General features: G+C 42.9%; 1 protein-coding gene across 2 annotated transcripts in view; it reads right to left on the bottom strand.

The window, feature by feature from the left end:
- Positions 1-661: 661 nt before the first annotated feature.
- The window catches only part of AHCY (adenosylhomocysteinase), a 26,960-nt gene continuing 8,670 nt past the window's right edge, over positions 662-18,951 (bottom strand). For both annotated transcript variants that reach the window (XM_009318648.1, XM_009318649.1), the window contains 6 exons: positions 16,146-16,258; positions 13,059-13,266; positions 12,114-12,201; positions 11,096-11,213; positions 4,792-4,986; positions 662-1,653 (listed from right to left, as the gene is read on the bottom strand). In XM_009318648.1, the coding sequence (XP_009316923.1) occupies positions 1,522-1,653; positions 4,792-4,986; positions 11,096-11,213; positions 12,114-12,201; positions 13,059-13,266; positions 16,146-16,258 (854 nt within the window). In that variant the 3' untranslated portion in view covers positions 662-1,521. The remainder of the gene's footprint in view (positions 1,654-4,791; positions 4,987-11,095; positions 11,214-12,113; positions 12,202-13,058; positions 13,267-16,145; positions 16,259-18,951) is intronic.

Genomic DNA, 18,951 nt, shown 5'->3' with positions numbered 1-18,951 from the left:
GCTCTATGGCTCTATGGCTCTATGGCTCTATGGCTCTATGGCTCTATGGCTCTATGGCTCTATGGCTCTATGGCTCTATGGCTCTATGGCTCTATGGCTCTATGGCTCTATGGCTCTGATTTGTGGGACCCAAATTCAGTTAAAATTGGTGCTTTTTAGAGGTCAGTGCAAAACAAAGCAATGAAAAGAGTTGCATACTGAGCAACACCTTGTCTACTCATCCCCTTTTTTCCTCCTCCAACAGTTCATACTCTACACCATCTGTTTTAATTGCTTGCTGACATCACACCTGGTGCTTGGACATGAATCTCAGCACTTCAAGCATGTTTTAACATCATACCAAACCTTTCATCTTCTTACATCCAGAAACAGAGGTGGCCGTATAATGTTGACTGAAGAGGACAGTGGCAAGACAGGACTTCCATGACATATATGGAGACAAATCTGTGTGTGCAGAGGGGAAGAGTGCTTTTCCTGTAAGATTCAGCCCTTCAAATATTTAAATAACGTGAGGAGCAGCTTTCCCCAGCTCAAGTATATGATGCAGGCTAGCCACAGCACTGGCTTTGTGCCTTATTAAATATTTTCAGTAGCTTAAGGATCACACTAAAGTAAACAAATCCATGGCAAAACCCAAAGCATCTCAGTATACAAAAACAAGTCAGGCCACAGTCAGATCTTTAATAAAAGCACTTTGAGTCAGTGACAAACAAGATACAGCAGACATGACAACTCAAAAATCAAGCTGGGGGTAGAAGTGTGCTGCTGGTGTTTTCAGAGGATCGAACAAGGTCCCTAAACCTAACCACCCCCTCAGTGGCTTCCCAGCCATTCATGACACACTAGAAGGCTGCTAAAAAGTCACTCTCGCCTCACCCCTCCTCGAGCTGCTATGGCAGAAGCATAGAAGTCTTTGTTCTGACCAAAACTGATACAGTAAATTAAGCCAGAAAAAAACTCCAGCTCTAATCTCTGAGTAGGAAATTAAGTTGATTTTATGGGAAGGAGACCAAGCAACACTTATACTCCTCACTACTTCCTCCAGTTTCACAACATGCACTTCAGCTAGGGCACCTTTGTGGAAAGAAGCCTGACACTGCCAGCCTCCTAATAAGATTCATCTAATTTGAGCAGGGCATGGCAGAAAGCATCTCCCTGTAGAAGCCGTTCCCCATCTTATTGGTTAGTCTGTTCAAAGAGGCTGGTCAGCCACGTGTTTGACAAGACTATGCATTTTCATTTAGCAATCTTCTGTCCTGCTCCCCTTATTTGGACATTAGGAGGCAATAAAAGGTGCATAGGATCCTTTTCACCATGACATTAGCTAAGTAACCAATTCTAATTCCAAGAGTCAGAATGATCCTCTTTAACAAATAAGGCCCTGAAGCTCCCTTGGGAAGGGGAGGGGTTCTGCAGCACTGAGAGGAGTACAGCAAAGGGCTTGTTCTCAGCAGTCCAGCACACACAAGAGCTTTGGAAGGTTGCATCCCTGCACTTTGGTCTTTGGGTAGTGCCACCTGCTCAGTATCTGTAGTGGTCTGGCTTGAATGGCCCATCTCTTGATAAGCCTAGGTATTTGGCCTGCTTGTCACTCAGCTTCGTCAGCTTCACACACAGTTTCTCCAGATGAGCAGCAGCCACAGCTTCATCCAGCTGGAAAATAAAACATTGAGACAAGAATATGGGAACAGAGTCCTATTAGTTCAGGAAATCATGGTCAATAGTGAGAAATGAATATATAAGAACCAACAGCAGCCCCAAGGAGGACTTAGACTGCCACAGATGAACAGTCAGATAGCTCTTTTCCTGCCAACACATCTCACCTGCTTGAGCACAGAGGCATCTGCTTTGAGCACATAACTGCATTCAGATGGAAAAGCCCCATGCTTTTGAGGGAGTCAAGTTCAGCTTAAGTGAGACAGACAACTTTATATAATCAAGCCCATTTCAATCTCATTTACACATTCACATCCATCCAACAAGTAAAGAACAGAGATCAAACTATTCACAGATAAGAATAGCCACTTTGGTAGAATGGTAAAGCCCCAGTCATGTTTCCACTACAAAGACACCTAGACATACTAGACTATCATCTTACAATTTTAGGTAAGTTCCAATACTGGAAAAAATGCATCTCCTTTCCAGATATCCCATCTTAGGGGTACATGTATTAAAAATTTCATTCCAGAATCACTAATTCAGCAAGAATACTAGTATCTATTGGCATTATCTTCATGAAGAATAAAGCCAAGGTGGGCTGTAGGACATATGCTCAGAAATGTTGATATACTTTCTTTATCCCAGAGGTGTCAGGCAGACATGCAAACTCAAGGGATTGAAAAATGGGGAAGTTACAAGACAGTTAAGTGCAACAGGAGATAGGTACAGAAAAGTCAGAAAACAAACAGTTAAATGGCAAACTAGCTGCTATGTCAGAGGGGTATGTACAGCCATAAAGGATATTCAAAGATAGAAAGGACAGCACTAAGAAGGGATCAGGTGCTGATGAGTTACAACAGAAGGACAAGTTTGACCACCACTTGTAATTCCTGCAAAATACAAGTAATCATTGCTAAGGAAACAGATAAAAGGTAAGTCTAAACTCCAGCAGCACAGGAAAGACTGGTGATATTTCCCCCATACTAGTAAAATGGATGTGAAAGGTTGCAATATATTTGAAGGGCAATAAATCAACAAAACAATCAAGGGCCAGATCTCCAGCTTGTGTGAAGCAGCATCTCCTAAATGATTCAGTAACTAGTCCTAGATTTCCCACTCAAAGGGAGTGTGGTAACAAGCAACTACTCTGAAGTAATCCCATTGTAATGAACCAGGTAAAAAGCTACAACTGTACAGAATATAATTCACTGCAACTCAACCTGCTCATAGTAGAACTGCCAACATCTCTTGAGAACCAACACAGCCAAAGATGTACAAGACAAAATTAAAAACGTAAGATGAAGTGGTTGAAGAATGTGGAAGTGAACCATGAAAGCTACCAAACATAAGAGTCAGTAAAATCACAAAAGAAAGAAAAACTAACTGGAAGGACTGTTTAGAAGCAAAGCAAGTATTTAAGCTTAGCAGACCCTGCCAGAAAAAAGAGAGTTAAAAATTGAATGCATATATGGTTGACTAGACTGATATGTGAAGATCAGATAGGTGTATTTCCAGCAAGTTTAAGACAGATTACACCCACTTGAAAAGGAGCTGAGTCCCTGATATTTCCCAGCTCAGGTTCTCAAACTGCAGCAGAGAAGTTGTTTCACAGCTGCTTCAGCTTGGGGGCTTCAAGATTTAGATAAAAAGGTACACAAATTTAGATGAAGGTAAGCCAACATTCTTACCTTAAAATCAATAGCTGAGCATAAGGATGGACAGATTTGGTGCCAAGAACATGGACACAGCAGTTCGCCTAGATTTCCAGGAACACACATTGCAGAAATGTGTGCATGTTTGTAAAAGCTGATCATGAAAGCAATATTCTTGCAGTCAAAGAAAGTGTAGTGTAAGGTACTTGGTAATTCTTAAATTTTACATTTGGACCTCAAAGCTACTACACAGAACAAGGAAAGATACTAGCCAGAAAATTAGAGAAAGCTCCTCTGCCCATCTTTTGTTGGTTCTGACGAGGCTACTGCTTTATTCTTTGAAATTCTCTATGGAGCACAGGGGGTAAAAAGAGCATTTTGTCACAGTTTATGAACCTGAAAAGATCACTGCCATATGCTCCACTAACATGCAAATCAATTTGTAACTGATCTGGGCATTACTTCTCATTTCCAGTTCAAGTATGCTTACTAGAAATTGTTATTCAGGAAGAGAATGAATACACATTTTATTAGCAACATTGGACTATCATTTTCGACAGAATTGTCAACAAAACTTTTCCTTTGAAGATGATTATGTGTCAGCTTGCTGATCAAATCCTACATTATATTTCTGGTATGCTTTGTTTGACCATTAAGTGATCATTTTGGAAGCTTAAGTCCTTCAGCAAGCACTTCATAAGTAAGCCCAAATATACACATTCTACTTCCCAAATGAAAAGTATTTTCACATTTAGTCTCACACCTGGCTGCATTCCAAAGGCAGGGGGATTTAACTCCAGCATCTGTTTCAATAACCATCTCAAATCCTCAGGCTTGTTTTGGAAAATTAAAGCCAGGTTAGTTTTATAAAAGGAATTTGCAAATTGTGACATGATGCAGATTTTTCCAAGAACACAGAATGCAGAGAAGTTTAAAGGGAAACCCAAGGGAATTTGTCATTAATATTTTGTGAAGCTATTAGGACCAGATTGTGATAAGCTCTGCTCAGGTGCAAATGGGACCCAGACTCTGTCAACCACAGTAAAAGTAACTCCTAGTTTCACTCCAGCTTCAACTCTGCCCCCTAGACTTTACTGATGGATAGGCATGGGAAAGCTTGCTGTGAATGCTGACATTCAGCTGAAGGAACAAGTTGGTTGGGAGAAGCTCCCTGACTACCCTGAGGCAGCACAGGGCTTCCTAGCACCTTAGGGAAGAGCCCCAGGTCAAGCCAAAAAGTGACTGGACATTCTTATTGCATATGACAAACAAGTCCCAGTTTTGCACAACAGATTAGCCACAAAAAACAGCCCACTTCAGACTCAGCATGACCAAAGCGAGTCAGTCACTGAGGGACAGAAGCTCCTTGCAACAACATGCAGTAGGAAAATGAACTCAAGCACAAACTAAACAAATCCACATGATCACATCCGAAGTTGGCTTCCTTACAAGGTTGTGTCTTTCCGCTATTCTAACTCACCTTCTTTGGCAGGAAATGGACTCCGACAGAGTATTTGTCACTATTGGTCCACAGCTCGATCTGTGCCAGCACCTGGTTGGTGAAGGAGTTGCTCATAACAAAGCTAGGGTGACCCATGGCACAGCCCAAGTTAACCAGTCGGCCCTCTGCTAGCAGTATAATATGGCGACCATTCCTCAGTGTATAGCGATCCACCTGGGTGGGAAAAAGCAAAAGCACTGTGATGTCAGGGTAAAGGGAGCATTTTAAATCGCGCAAAGCTTGATCAGCTTTCTTCCCACATCAACAATTCAGCAGTGGGCTTGCAACACAGACTTTGATTACAATTGAGACACCCCTCCCTCAATTCCCAGCCAGTGTTTACTGTAGCTATTCTGGACTTCACACAACATGAATCTTATCTGCTTCGTATTTAACCAGTTATCCAGTTGTTCTGGTTTTTCCACGTGCATGTCTCAGACACCTGTGGTGGGGAGCATGCTGCTAGCAGTAAAACGTAGTTCATATATGCCTAATTGTAACAACTGGTGTGGAGAGACAGGAGAGAAGAGGGAACACTTCTGCATGCAGTGGTCCAGAGCCTTTGCATCAAACACAGGGCTAAGAGCCAGAGTTCTCAACCTGCTGAAACTCTTCCCACTTCCTTATGAAGGCCTTTATTAATTTATTAATATACTTTATTAATATACTTTACAGTATAATAAACAGCTGTCCGAGCTTCTGGTGTACCCTCTTTTGCTCTCAGGGGGCCAAAGACATGGTCCTCCACTCAGACTGATTTCCAAGCTATGCTGGGGAAAACAGGACTCTGCACACAGAATCAAGTCTCAGAGGGGCTGAGGAGAGGGTTCTTCAGCTATACAAGAGAGTCCCACGCAATTCAGAACATAATGTCACTTAATACGTGCCTCAACTGCCTGGGCCAGATTGGGCTCCTGCAGCGTTAAAGTTAATTCTACTTCTCCTTTCCACCAGTCACTAGCTCCTCTCTCCCCTGCCTTCACCCCTGGTAGGTGGTTACAATATTAAAGCCCAGAACGAAATGCCAATATGGCCTATAAGTCACAAGAATATTCAGTATTCACTGGTATTTATGCCACACCAAACACATGGGAGTAGAGCAAACCTTTGGAAAGACTGAAAAGATAATCAGTGACCAACTTTGACAAAGTTTAATGCTTTAGACAAGTCCATTTATCTTCTGCTGTCATAGCACAGCAACTGTAAGAGACCTAAAAGGGTCCCTCCCCACAGCTGTATTTATACTTTTAGTCTCAGAAGTTATTTAATACGAAGCAAAACACACATTGCTTTTGGTTTTATTCTTAAAGCTTTGGCCTGTAAGTTAAAAGCCACGTGGGATGAAGCTTTAATTGTAACAATGCCATCTTCTGAAAAAACATCTTTGTGCAGGTCCTTAGCAGAGATATAAGTAAACCAATAGAAACCATTTTATTAGAAAAGGTATTTTGCCTTCAGAGCAAGTCTGTGCCTCCACCTGTCTTCCCCAGCTATGCTTTAATTGCAGCACTATTTTCTACTTCTTGGGTTCATATAACAGATTATTACGTTTTCAGCACAACATACGCAGACAGTAACCACCTCAAAGAGAAGCCCTAAATAACATTCTTAATTTCCCCTGCCCAAGAGCAGTACAGCAAGGTAGGGTTAGTAAGAATGCTCTCCACTGAGCAGTTGCAATATTTCTTATGGATGCTGATTCTCCATTGTGGACCACCAGTGGCAGTGCTCAGTCCACGCAGAAGATGCCATATGGGCTTTCATAAGGTTATAGGAGGAAGTAATGAAACAAAGAAGGAAACAGCCAGAACACAGAACACTAAAAGCCCTGAGAACAGCTACAATATTACTTATATTAAACACTACATTTACAGATTAAACTACTACAAGGTAGCAGTTAAATAGCATTTCAGTTTTGAAGTCTGAATCAGGTGGTTCAGGTGTCAAAATACTATCTCCATGTAATATCCACACAGCTTGCACCGGGACAGCTGCTGGCTTGTGCATGGAATCACAGACCTTCGGCAATCTGCTGACATGACTCATTCAATGCACAGGGTAATGCAGAAAATGCAAATTAATGTCCTTGCACAGAAATAAATACAAAATAGTAGCGGTACCAACAGAGGCTTAAGTCAGTACTGTGGAAACACATCTCATCTATGGGCAGACAAACAGGCTGATTCATAAGCTTAAGAAATTGCCATAGAACTAGAATTCAAGTTATCCAAGTATTAAGTTCATCTCCACACTTATACAAATGCCTCCTCCCTTTCCCCACTGGCATATAGCTTGCTCCGGACACTCTGGCTGCTTTACACTTCTCTCCACACCATGATACACAAAAAAATTTATTTTCAGAGCCAAACTTCATTGATCCCACCCTGACCTTTCTTTTCCCTCTATAGTTGAGCTTGTGTGACATGTCAATCTCTAATACCAGAACACAGATGAGCAGGACTGCAGTGCAAACCCATATTCAAAGCAACCTGCCAGCTTTTCAGTAAAAAGCTTATTTCCTCCTTAACTGTACTTTGAAAGCAACAGATGAGTCAGAATGGCACAATTAGAAATTCTTTCCCAAGTATTGAACATTTCTTACACCAGCTCACCACTTGTAAACAGAGACCATATGATACTGAAAACTACCATGTTGGACACTTTCACAATTACTCTGTACCTCTAGCTGAAGTCTAGCAACCCTCAGCTCATATTAATCCTCTGATCAAGAGACAGATGTCTTCATAGGAGGTTAGAGATTTTTTGCTCTTTTGCTATATTCCCCTCCCTGCTACAGGATATAGAAAAAAGCTGCCAGGTCTTAGTAAAAATTTGAATATTTAGTACTTGGTATTATAAAACATAGGGTACCTCACCCAAAACACTGATGTGAAAAAACATACGTTATTCTAAGGATAAGTGCAAGATCTCACACCTTTAACACAGGACTGACCTCCCCTTGAGGCGCCCAAAAGACTGGGGACAAGATGACCACAGAAGTGTCCCTTTGATGAATCTGAGCAACAAAACTGAGAAGCCAGCAATGGCCTATCTGGCAAACTGGTAACTTCCTTCCCCAATTTCAGTGTAAGAGCAATTCCATCAATTAGTGTAATGACTCATCACTGCTGCCCTGAGAAAATTCCCAACACATGCAGATGAATTCGCATGCAGGTGTTGAGGGACAGAAGCTGCAGGACACCTACTGGGAGCTCATTTCTAAACCAAAAATTAATGCATGTCCTGGAAGAATTAAGCCACTGCAGCAAATTTCTATTCAATGCCTGTTAATGTGTTTCAAGCATGGAATTTGGGGCTCTAAAGTCACATTTCACCTCCCAGTCCTGCCTCTCCCCCTTTTGAAACAAGCAAGCTTTTAGGACATGTATAAGTCCACCTCCACTCAATTGCCAAGCCACCATGGCAATCAGGCACAGCAAATGAAAATGAAGAATAATGAAGCTTTTACACAGCAGAACTTGTTCACATAACACCTGCTCAGCAGGTACCTCCTTACCTTGTCATGCAGGTCTGAAGTCTTTAGGGACAAGACATTAAACAGACAAAAAGTGGAGCATAGGGGTATACCACTAGCACAGTATAGCTACATATAGCATTAAATACACCAATAACAGAGTCCAACTGGACATTCAAACTAGTAAACAGTGCTTCAGATTCACTACTAGAAGTCAACAAAACCCAAGTATTAACCTGAGTCAGGGACCAGCTTTTACGGGCCACCTATAGGCCATCCTCACTTCAGTAAAGCTTCAAAAATGCAGAATGGCCACAAAAATCAGGTTTACCTCTAGGTGCATCCCATCTCCAGTGGCAACCAGTAGATGGGTAAGGAAAAGTAGAAGAACAGCCCAAGGGTAAAGTGCTATTTCCCCCATGTCCTGGTTTCAGCTGGGATAGAGCCAGGGACTGGCTGGGCATCAGTCAGCAGGTGGTGAGCAGTTGTATCACCTAGTTTGGGTTTGTTTGGTTTCTTTTTTTTCCTTCTGAGTTTTGTTCCTCTCTTGTTCTACTTACATTCCTGGGTTTTGTTCCTCTCTTGTTGCTTTACTTTCCCTTATAATTTATTATTGCTGCTATTATTATTAATTATTTCAAGTATTAAACTGTTCTTATCTGAACCCATAAGTTTTCTTACTTTTGCTCTTCCAATTCTCTCCCCCATCCCACTGGTGGGGGGGAGGGTCAGCGAGCAGCTGTGGGGTGCTTAGTTACCAACTGCAGTTACACCACAACACCACAGTAAATCCTCTTCAGCTATCTGTGCATCAAGCTGAGACAGAGATGGCCCAGTCAGGGCTGTCAGAGACACCTTTTACAAACTCTAGCTAATGACTTTTAAGCAAACACACTTGTGGCACCCACAGCACACTGGGCAGCTATTTTCACAGCTTTTGCTCTGTGAACAGGTATCTCCTTTGCATCACTCAACATCCTGCTTGCGACAGCAGTGGTTTTATAACAGACCAGAGAGATTCAGGGTAGGAGGTAGGTCTTCAGCATTAAACCATATGGATGACCTTGACCCTAAATTCTATCCTTTTGAAAAAGTAATACTCTGTTTTTAACCAGAAACTTTATACAGTTTTCATACCTTGGACTAGACTGCATCTCATTGCACCTAATACATCTGTGACAATACATCGGCTCCTTCAATACAGAGTATATAAAGAAAAAGGGACTACTAGCTCTGCCAACAGTGACACAGTTTTTCATATGGACTTTAACAGCCCCACTGAATGGCCATGTGCAGGTAGCTTTGTATGTTACCATATTAACATCCAATTTAGCCTTCAACAACGTTTACTTTTTGAGCAGTCACAGTTTTAGTTTTAAAACCCAAGCTACCAGAAAGCAAGCAGCTAGCTGCAGGCTCCTCTAGGACAAGAGCTGTTGAGCAGTCAGCTCCACAGTAAGGTCATGGGCAAGAACAGACTTGAATGCAGTGAGAACTTGAGGGTATAACTTCATACCTACTAGTTAAGCCCATGTAGCATGTCCCAACAGCAAACAGGATACTGAGAAGACTCACAACTGCTTACTAAGAGTTTGATGTGGGTGGCCCATAAGCCACAGGGGAGTTATGAAAATTGGAAGGGCAGATTGAGATTTATTAAGATATGCTTGGGTGTGGTGATTTTTAAAAAGTAGAAAACCTGTCCCAGAATCCTGCTATCAGCAGGCACACTCCCTCTTTAAAAGGTAACTAAAGTCCCATGCCAAGTCAAACAAAGCCTGGTTTGCTTTATGTGATGTTCTCCCTCAATGCTGGTGTTACAAAACAGTTTTGCTTTAGTTTTGTTTCTCTGCTTTAAGGGACACAGCTGAAAAGGTGAAATTTAGATCCCTACTCTCCTGTGCAGCTACAGCCGTGGTCTGAAATAAATACATAGTGGGAATGCAAGCTGAGCAAGGATAAAACATCTCGCCTTGCCTGCCCATGCATAGACTTCTGGTCTACACAGGTTTCTAAAATGAAGCCACTAAGTCTGGACAAGAAGTCTGAGTTTGGCAGACCTCCAGATAGGCTTTCCTTAGGCTTCAATCTCCAAGTAAAATAAATGCTTTGAAAACAAAGAGGTGTGAATTTTTTCAAACCTTGACAGAATCCCAGAAGACATTCCCTTGAGATTCACTCTAATCCTGGCACCCTGCACCAGGACCAAGATCGTTCTGGTGCAGAGCAGTACATGAGCAAGCAGCTTCCCAAGGGGAAATTCAGATCAGCCACCAGACAATCTATGGGCTCGTTCTTATGAAGTCTTATACAGTCTCTAATGGTCTGTTCTGTATTCATCATTAACTTGCTTTTGAAACTGTTATGGCATTGTTTTCAGCCGGGGGCTATCAAAGAAAGCATTCCCATACCCCCAACAAAGCTGACTTTCTGTATGGAATGAATTTGATGCAATTAATTGTCTACACAACCACCACTAAGGAGTAGACTGTTTGTCAAGGAATTAGGAACACATGGAGGAAGATGCATCCATACCAGGTGCCTCTCACCAGAGACCACGCTGTACACTTAGGCACTGACTGGAACCAATTTCTTTAATACCAACACAAGAATATGACATGCAGCTTGTTCCATGTTAATCGGGGAAGAGCAGAGCAGAATCTCCATTCTGATCAACTCAGAGCAACACTGGCTCACAAGAAAGCTAGAAATAAAGTACCTAAAGAGAAATAACCCCCTTTCCAGAAACAGACACTAAGTAGCTATTGCTTCTTTCTAGCAGGAGAGCTTGTGCAAGAGCTGTCTCACCTGAGGTTTAACATTCACCGCCTCTACTGCATTTTCATTCAGCCACTTTGCATCAACTTCCACATCAAAATGGCCGATGTTACACACTATGGCATCATCCTTCATCTGCTCAAAATGCCTGCAAAAAAAGTTTTGATACAAGTTAATGCACAAAAAAATTTCTCTTCAGCATCAGATCATGCTCTGGTCCACAGCTCTGCTCAAGGAGAAATGAAAAGTGCCTGGCTCACTGACTGCATTTGACTCTCACAAGATGCATGGGTCTGGTAATCCTCCAGGCACGTGAAGTCTACTGGAAAAAACTCTCAAGCTTCTAGGGAAGAACACTCCCCAAGGATATAAGAGGTTATTGGAGAGAAAATATTTTCCCAGTATGGAAAGTAAAGCTATTTTGTTTCATTGGTCAAAACTGAAATACCTACAGTTATTCTCTTTCCTACACAGAAGAAATAGTTTTCTTCATGACTTCAAAGTTTCCAGCAGTTTTACATCTCTATCTCCTCCCACTTAATCTGATCTTCCACTACAACATGTACAATCATGATGGCAAAGATAGGAATGAGTTTGTGTAGAGTGGAGGGGCTATAAATTGAGATCTAAGAAGCAATAACAAAAAAATGCAGGGTAGTTTGAGAACAGGCTAGTTTCAAGTCTGCTATGTGTACTCAAAGATGGAATCACTTTCAACCCTTACCTACCTCCTCTTCTGTTCACATTTATCTGTCCTAACACAGAATTTAGCCCTGAGGCTTTCATACTCCAAAAGTCTATCTATCCCTCTACACCTTTCATTTCTCCATCATTACATGCTGTAAGACAGGAACAATTGCAACATGGCAACATCCAATAGAACTGAAAGACCAAAGCCCTGATTGCTCACTAAATTGATGCTAAATTCTGATGTCCAGAAATGAGACTGTGTGCTAGCCCTCACCATACTGCTGACAAGTTATGACTGTATTTAAAAAAATCTAACTGTATAGGTATGCTTTCACTAAATCAAGCGGCTAGACCATACCTGCCCTGAACAATGTCAGTGCAGCCAGTGGTGGTAACAAAGATATTGCCTTCTTTGCAGGCCTCCTCCATGGTTGTGACTTCATAACCTGAAAAGAGAAAAAGTTATTCCTCTACCCAACCGCCAGCACTTATTAAAAAACAGGCTACAATATTAAAAGTAGAAAAGTATGAAGAAAGAATGACTAAGAAGTCTGTGCCAACACCCAACCTATGGAGGATGCAAGGTAGTGGGCATACTTGTCTTACTAAATACCAACATAGCACAAAAATATCTATCCCTCACCTGTTTCCAATCTGTAGATCTATACATTCAATGTCTTATGTCCATAGGTGTAGTATCTGGCACAGCACACAGACTGGATTCAGGGGGTCAAGTTTGCAAAGGAAAGTGCACCCACCACACCTGCAGGTTCTAGTCAGGTATGAACAGAAATGGGATAAACTATGTACTAAGAAGCATAGTTACATGAGAGGCACCCACAGAAGAGAAGGAGCACAGGTTCCAGAACATGACATGAGCACAGCTGGAAAGGCAGATAGCATGGCAACACTCTCCAAAAACATCTACTGAAGGTAAGACCTGTTGTTTTACTGTGGAGACATTGTAGTGAAGTCTAAACCCACACTGGAGGTTAGAGTTGCACAACTTGAAGATAATACACCCATTCAAAACCAGGCTTAGTGTTGTGAAATGGGGACCTTACCCCACTATGGTCTCTATATCCTTGACTCCAAACACACCTTCAAGGCCTATACTAATAAACTCCTTCCCTATCCATAAGGAAAGAATTCCTACAGTTAAACTGAAGTCACCTCTACATCAACAGGGACAGGGCTGAAACCCACTGAAACTTTCTTGGCCAACTATCACTTATTGCTCTACACTGACCTGCAGAGCCCCCCCGTCAGGTGCATTAATTTCCGCATCTCCTTCAGTTCTCACCTTCCATGGCTGCCTGCAGTGCATTGATGGGATCGATTTCGGTGATGATGACTCTGGCTCCAAAGCTTCGCAGGGCCTGAGCACAGCCTTTGCCTACATCACCATAACCTGCCACAACTGCTACTTTTCCAGCAATCATGACATCTGTAGCACGTTTGATGCCATCGATGAGGGACTCTCTGCAACCATAAAGGTTATCAAACTTGCTCTGAGGAAGAAAAAGGAGCAGTTTCAGAACAGATGAAAGTCACTCAAGTAGAAGTTCCTTAGAGAAACAAAATGGACTTATATGCAAGTACTGCAAACCAGGAGTCTGACAGTCAGCTAAATATTTTAACCACAGTGAGGGGTAGGAAGAAGGCAACCTGGTTTGATGTTTTTATTTATCCCATTTCAATCTATATAGTTATACCAGATACAGGCTTCAGCACACCCCTAGTGAGAAGCATTTCATAAATATGTTGTGTCTACTGACTAGGGCTCGGACATGTTAAAAGCTTGTTAGAGGTAACCTGAATTTACCAAGTAAAAGCACAAACAATTCTTGCGTACAGAGGTAGGTCCAAGTTCTTTAACCAGATGTTCACCAGTTCTCTGCTGCTGTTTATCAGACAATGAACTGAACCAAGTGCGACAGGTAGGCAAAAAACACCAGCAGAGTATCTGGCCAATTGGGTAGCACATATTCTTATCTTTGCAAGACACACGCACCCTGCAGAAGCAGCAAGTTGCCCCCATCAACCATGAGAAATTGGTTCCTGCAGCCCAAGATCATCAAAATTGCATCTTCCCTCAGGAACAGTTACACTAACACTGCCAGACCTCACCACTGCTCAGATCTAGAAAAATCCAGCAAGTAGCCATTCACAATACCAGTCACTGCAACCAAGAACCCCTGGATTTCATCTCCTAATGCCCCATCGCACAACCACCTCCTACTGTAGCATTAACACATGAGCTTAACAGCCAGACCTCCAAATCAAAATTCCCCTGCTAAGTCAGATGTCAAATAGCACTCCTCTTGAGCATCTTCCTAAACTCAGAAACACATATTGCTGTACTGATTTTTGTAATGGTCCTTTTTCTCCTTGGACTGGGAAGATGGGCTGTTTAAACAGATTTGATTATCTGAAGAGTTACAGAAGCCAAGAATTTAAAAAATCTGACTACCGAAGTTGTGGTATGCTTCCCAAGGCAGGGATATAAAGAACTTACCATTCACAGCAAAATTCTGGTCTCAAAGCCTGCCCCGTGCTTTCTACAGCCTTAGGTCACCAATCATTCTTGCTTTCACTTAACACAGGTAGCGCTCTGTCTGCTATAAGCAATCTTAAGACTGCATACCTAGATGTGAATAGGGGCACTGATCTTTCAAGTGGGACCTACCTCGCAGCTATGGCTGGTGCCATCTAGCATGTGTGAGATGATGTAACAGTTTGGTTTTCAGTCTACAGCTTACAACAGTAAATTTTTTACAATAAAAAAATGCAAAGTCCATGTATAAAAATGTTGCAGCTATGACTCCAATGCATTGTCTGAGCAAGTTATGAGGTATAGTGGCGTATCGCTCCCAGCCTCAAAAGCTGGCCAAGGACTAATGTGTAAGAAGTTATACTTCAGATCCAGAAGTTCCTGACTCAGTGCCTGTAAGTCTTATCACAGGCACATTTGCTATTAATATTTCAGAAAATTTGTTACCAATCCTTCAAATTCCAAAGCTAGTGCCAGTTGGTAATCCTCTTTTCTAGTCCTCCAGCAGATTTGCCTTGCAGTATAAGCCTTCTTATGGAGGAAAACAGAATGGTCAGATTTGATTCCTCATCACCAAATCCCCCAACTGCAATTAAAGCCTTCCAGGTGCCTGTGCATTCCCACGCAGGCAAGGTAGCAGAGTGCCAGATGCAGACATCTGTCCCACCCAAAAATACATTTGAGTGGCAGGAGGGAAGAACAGAACTGGATGCTGCCTGCCTTCTCCCTCCAAATACTAGTGTAGGAACCTGGCATCAAGTGAAAATATCAAACTAGGAGAGCAGAATTTGTCAGCTCAGTTGCATGTCTTCCTGGAGATCTGTAACTGTGGTTAGTACAAATCTTTGTTTACTACATAAATACCAAACAGTACTTGAAAATAAGCACTTGTTTGGCACTAGAATAAAGTAAGCTCAACCCAAATCCACTCAAGAGGCTTTTTTAGAAACATCTGAATTTCCAAATCTACTAAACAGTATTAATAGTTATTATGCAGGAGGCACAAATCTAGGTGAAAAGGATGCAGAGAAACAAGCTTCTTCCAAGACCAAGTGGATTCCAGCCCACTAGCTATGAAATAAAAATGTCAGATGCATCTTTGTGAGCAGAAAGGAGATACTTTTCAGATAGCAAACAGCAGAGAAAGCAGGCCAAACAAACAGTGAGAACTGCCACGCCCAATAGGATAATGTTAGTATGGTAACTTGATAGAGTTTTAGCAACTAGATGCATAAACCTTAAGTACACCTAAAATTCCTACTATAATTCATCTGCATCCAAAAAGCACCAGCACCCTTTAAACTCCATTCCCCCTCATCCCTCTTTCACCGGGATTTGTCTCAGGAAGCAGTAATATAGCTAAGCAAAGAATAAATACCTCCTGCCCTATCCTTTGCTACTGCTGCTCGCAGAGATACCTTGTCAGATCAACCGACCTTTACCAGCCACAAGCTCATATGTCACACTCTTTTCCAGCTGGTACCTGCCACCTGCCTGCGGGCTTTAAGCTACTCAGAGCGAGGACGTGCCCCTTGCCACAGGAACTGACCGTACCCCAGGAGCCATGATTTCCAAAGGTGTTTTCACATTATTAAAATGCAGAAGAATGCGTGTCCTTACATAAAAAAACCCTTGATGTTCTGAAAACAGGGTATTTACAATGGCACGTCCCATTAGACACATCACAGGCTCACTTCAAGGATATGGTGAAAATCTGTTGAGTACCAGGTCAAGAACAGCTCAGCAAGAGAAGGAATACTTGCATGGGAATGACAACATCCCAACACCAAACTGGTCAGGCAGCAGAACATAGCAGAAGGGCTCTAGCTGCATTACCTTGGTGACAGAGTCATTAACATTGATAGCTGGCACTTTCAGGGTCCCATTTGCCTTCATCTTGTACAGGTTGTGAACTCCAGTGGTTGTCTCTTCTGAAATACCTCTAATTCCTGTGGGGAGAGTAAAAGGATTCACCTTAGTTGGAGTTAATGCTGCTGCAAACCAACACATCCAGGTGCTGGGAGCATCCTCCAGCGGCCTAAGTTAAATAAACCCTTTGCATGAAGCAGGGAACAGATGAGAACCCTCGTTTGGATGCTCAAACAGTAGTTTGAAACTTCAAACCAGTTTCTTCCCCCACAAGGCAATTAAAAGAGCAGGACAAAATATTCTTTGGAAAAATGGAAGGGACCAGCTCTAGACCAGAGAATCAGGAAAGACCCCACTCTAATTTATTTTTTCACAACACGATCAAAAAAAATCTCCTGGAAAAAGGGCAAGATGTTCACCTCAGTGATATTTCTACAGCCTAGTCCATTCTTGCAAGGTGGCTTGAAAGGAGACGATACCTAGATAACCACGCTTAAATCTAAAGCACTTGGATCAACTGAAAAAAGTAAAAAAGTCAAATACGCAGTTCACCATTCCCAATCCTCCTGTTGTAATCAACTTCAGCTCTGATTAAACTGCAACACCCCCCTAAATCTGGATACTAGCTACATGAAACTTCAGTTTCACAGGTGTTACTAGCACAATAAAAAAAACATTATTTCAAATCTATCCTTGTTTGAAAACAGTCCAGGAGGCAGAGACCAAAGACAAAGGACTGTCTAGAAACACCAACATCGTACAATGGACTAAGATCCTGATAACACAGGAACTGTCATGGGGTTACCTGGCTCCACATTACACCAGAGAGCCAAAGCTGTTAAGGCACCCCCTGCTTTAAGGGTCCTGACTCTTTGTGGACCTTTTGACAGCAGCCAATTGTCCAGAAGTGGCATCACTGCACGACTTCTAGATATCTCTCCTCTCTAATGTCTCAGTAATACCTCACTGTATATAAACTGTCTAGTTGCTACACTGGGCAACACCCTGATTACTTAGAAAGCCTATCTGCACAGAAAGGTACGCAATTTATGCAATCAGAATAAATCTGAAACTAAACTATCCAGTCTGGCTGAATTTCCACTATAGAGGACATAATTATGTTTGTTCTTTAAGGACTGGAGGCATACTGCAAGACAATTATTTTGTTGAAGCATGAACTATTGGGGGAAAATAGAGCAATTCTGCTAAATCAGGCTGAAACCGCCAACACAAGCAACATCTCTATAGAGATCCATGTGGCACTTGGAGCTAATTCGGATTCACAAGAAAATAGAAAATATGAAAATGATTAATACCGAGTTCTACATACACCAGAGATTTATGCAGAGAAGATATTGCCCCTCCAGGCAAGTGACCTCTCACATTGACCTTACAGAATAAAATTGAAAGGGTACTTACAAGCAAAATAATTTTAGTCATTTTGATAGAAGAACTCTGAGAAATAAACAACATTCATAAATTATTCTGTTCAGGCCCTTTTACTGATGAAGCAGGTGACAGCCCAGGTTATCCTATGTGAGTGCATGTAAACAGACAGAAATATTGCTCCTTTTCATGCCATTTTTCTTGATTCCTCTCCCTCACTGTATAACATATAATCACTCCCAATTCCTACATACTTTTTTTTATCCACACTCTATCCACAGCCCTCCTAGTATTTCAAAAAGGTGAACACTAGCCTTCCTATTTCACAAAGAGCAAAAGCAGAGGGGCCAAAGGACTAGCCCAAGATCACCAGCCAGTGGCAATGGTCCTCAACCACAGCCCACGCACCTCCTCAGTAGCCGATATTACTTTAGGGATAGGCAAGTGGGAACCAACAACAATAACCCCCAGCAAAATCCCAAAAATTTACATAGTCCGTTAACGCCGGGTATCGAAGAGAAGTATCCACGTGTCACTGCCTCCCCAGCCACCAAGATCTATGAGAAGTTTATAGGACAGGATGAATAACTGGAGAGTCACCTCTCTGAACGGCACGCAGAACAGTCATCGCTGTTGGGAGCAATAGCATCAGCACAGCCCAGGGGGGGGAACAGGAACAAAGCTAACAATATCAGCACCTCCAGCTGAGCAGCTGCCTTTGCCCACAGAGGACAAACAGAGGTCAGCCACCCGAGGGGCCTGCAGGCTCCGGGCAGCGCCCTTGAGGCCAGACCAGGACCCTGCAAGAGCACCGGAGTGCAGGAAGGCCAGAGCACGTGTTTCAGAGCTACAGGCACCTGCACCCTCCAGGCACTCAGGGGTGCTGTGCCCCCCGGGCACAGCTCCCTAGCAGGTACCTGCTCCCCCCGGGCTCGGGGCTCCGGGCCCCCCGGGCACAGCTCCCTAGCAGGTACCTGCTCCCCCCGGGCACAGCTCCCTAGCAGGTACCTGCTCCCCCCGGGCACAGCTCCCTAGCGGGCTACAGGAGCATGGCTCCTGGGAGAAGGCAGGCAGGTGCTCTGCCCCAAGCCTTTAGGTTTCATCTGCCCAGCTGGAACAAGAGCCACGGCAACAGCCACCAGGAACCCAGGGGCTCAGGTCACACACCCCCAGCAAGGGGCAGGGGGGGCAAAAGGTAGGAAAGAGGAATCCCAGATTTGTACCAGAGCTCAATTAAGTGAGAAAGAATATAGCTTGCTAAAGTCATCTTCAAAGTTCACAGCTTAAGCCCTCGGGAAGTGCAGCTTGCTGCCTTTCTCCCAGCCCGCATCTGGGAGATACGTGCCCCCGGCCCGAGATCTTCCCACTCCCAAACCAGGGGGGACCC

Source organism: Pygoscelis adeliae, unplaced genomic scaffold (assembly GCF_000699105.1).
Source record: "Pygoscelis adeliae isolate BGI_AS28 unplaced genomic scaffold, ASM69910v1 Scaffold72, whole genome shotgun sequence".
NCBI classification, from domain to species: Eukaryota; Metazoa; Chordata; class Aves; order Sphenisciformes; family Spheniscidae; genus Pygoscelis; species Pygoscelis adeliae.
Note: the sequence above shows the minus strand (reverse complement) of the source record. Positions and strands in the feature narration are given on the sequence as shown.